This window comes from Pygoscelis adeliae, unplaced genomic scaffold, assembly GCF_000699105.1.
Source record: "Pygoscelis adeliae isolate BGI_AS28 unplaced genomic scaffold, ASM69910v1 Scaffold94, whole genome shotgun sequence".
Taxonomy (NCBI): Eukaryota; Metazoa; Chordata; class Aves; order Sphenisciformes; family Spheniscidae; genus Pygoscelis; species Pygoscelis adeliae.
The window spans coordinates 81487-83573 of record NW_008824547.1 but is presented as its reverse complement, the minus strand read 5'-3'; the positions used below and the strand labels follow the sequence as shown (position 1 = coordinate 83573).

The window sequence follows — 2087 nt, the reverse complement described above, 5'->3', positions numbered from 1 at the left end:
CAGCCCTCCCACAGCCCCTGCCTCCAGCCAGCCTCTCTGGCTCATCCCTGGGGATGGCTCATCCCTTGGGACGGGGAGCAAGGGAGGGGAAGCTGGGCTCCCCCCAACCTTGCCCTCTTGGAGGGGTGGGAGAGGGCACGCAAGCCTGTCCCCCGAGAAGGACGCTCAGCGTGGGGTGATCTCCAAGCACTAGCAAGCACCCAGCTCTCAGGTCCCATCTCAGCGGCCAGGCAAGCTGGGGACACCAGGCTGGGTGGGGAAGGGGGCTGAGCAGGATCAAGGGGGGCACGGGGGGCTGTGCCCAGCCTTGGTACACCCACAGGGCAGGGGACAGGGCAGTGGGGATGCACCACTGTCTGCCTGCAAAGGTGCCTGCTCACCTGCACCCTGAGCGGGGACCCTGGCCAGCAAGCAGGACCCCACGGGACCCCACGGTACCCCACGGCACCCACACCATTCCCATGCCATCCTCCCCCAAGGCTGCAGGGTCAGGGGACGTGACCATACGAGACATCAGAGAATCCACACAGGCTTCCCTGGGGAGTCTTGGCGCACACGCAGGTGTCCCCCCCTCCCAAAAGCCTTGGATTTGCCCCCAGCGCTGGATGGAGGGGAAGGAGCCGAGGAGCTGGTGGCTTCTCCCGCAGCGCTCCATCGCTACCGGCCTCATCCCTTCTCCCACAGGGCACAGGGGCAGCCTCGTTAGCCCCAGCCCTCCCACAGCCCCCCAAGGGTTGCAGCAGCTTCAATTGAAAGGGAGGGCAGGAGGATGGGGGTGTTCCAGCTCACCCCCAACCTTTTGTAATGGAGCAGCTCCACGACCCCCTCGACTGGGACAAAAACCACCTCAATTCAGCTCAGCGAGCCCTTGGCTGGCCCATGGCCTTAGTTTCCCCAGGGAAGACCGTAGGGACGGGCGGCACAGCGTGGCTCTGGGACAGATCCAGCACCCCTGGGTGCTGAAGAGCAGCCCGGAGTGGCGTAAGAGCAAGGAGGAGATGCAGCCTGCAGGCAGCTCTGGCAGATAAGCAGAGGCTGCCTGCCCGGACCCGCACGCTGCCTGCCTGGACCCGAGGGTTTGGAGGAGCGGCACCGCCACAGGAGCTGATGGGAGAGAGGGAACAGGATGAACCCCAGCATCACTGGCCGCTCCTGCTCTCCCTGGCACCCCGAGGCTGATCTGGAGTGGAGGCTCCGGAGGGGCAGCCCCACAGCCTGCCCAGGCAGGATCCTGTCTGCAGCGCCGTCCTCCAGCCCGACGAACCCAGGGGAGGAGGGAGTGCTCCAGCAGATCCCACCGCGCCAAGGAAATCTGCGGTGCCTGGGCTCCCCGAGACCCCACGGGCAGTGCCACGGACAGACAGACAGACAGACACCCCCGCTCCTGGCTGTGCTTACCAAGGAGATTTATTGACTTGCACGTGGAGGATGGGGGGCACTGGCCCCAGCTCCCCTGGCAGGCGAGCAGGGAGGCAGGATGAGGTGTGGGCAGGCAGAGTGGGGCACCGGCCAGCCCCTTACCGCACAGCCAGCACACCCGGAGGTGGCACGGGGACAGGGGGAGGCATTGCTGACACCAGGAAAGGCAGGAGGCACCCGGGCACAGGGCTCTGGTGGCACCCAGGCAAGGGGGACACAACCCCAAAGGGGGTGGCTGGGACCCAGATTTTGAGGGCACAGCCAGGACACTCAGCACAGGCATCACCACTGGGCCAGCCCTGAGCACAGCCAACATGGCACGATGCCACCTGGGCCCCTGGCACGCTGGCAGGCATTTGCTGTGCCCACCCCTTGCCCTTTTTTTAAAGCCTTGCATCCTGCTGCTTGGCACCCCCCCGTCCTGCCCCTTGCCGGGGCGCTCAGCCCTCGGCGGGCAGCGGGGGCACTGATGCCAGGGCAGGTAGGAGGTGGGCGTAGATGTCAATGCCCTGCAGGAAAACTTGCTCGTTGAGAACTCGTTGTTGGTCATGGAGCAGCACCGGGGTGCGGTTCATGGGCGAGAAGCCGATAGCGGGGTGTCCTGCCTGGGGATGGGGGGGGACGGGGTGAGGCCGGGGCTGGGACAGGCACCATGGGCCCCCCTCCGC

At 66.3% G+C, this 2087-nt stretch overlaps 1 protein-coding gene across 1 annotated transcript in view; it reads right to left on the bottom strand.

Annotated features, from left to right (window-relative positions):
* Window positions 1-1389: 1389 nt before the first annotated feature.
* Window positions 1390-2087, bottom strand: part of ACY1 (aminoacylase 1) — a 4819-nt gene continuing 4121 nt past the window's right edge. The window contains exon 14 of the mRNA XM_009321797.1: window positions 1390-2024. Within this exon, the coding sequence (XP_009320072.1) occupies window positions 1860-2024 (165 nt within the window). The 3' untranslated portion in view covers window positions 1390-1859. The remainder of the gene's footprint in view (window positions 2025-2087) is intronic.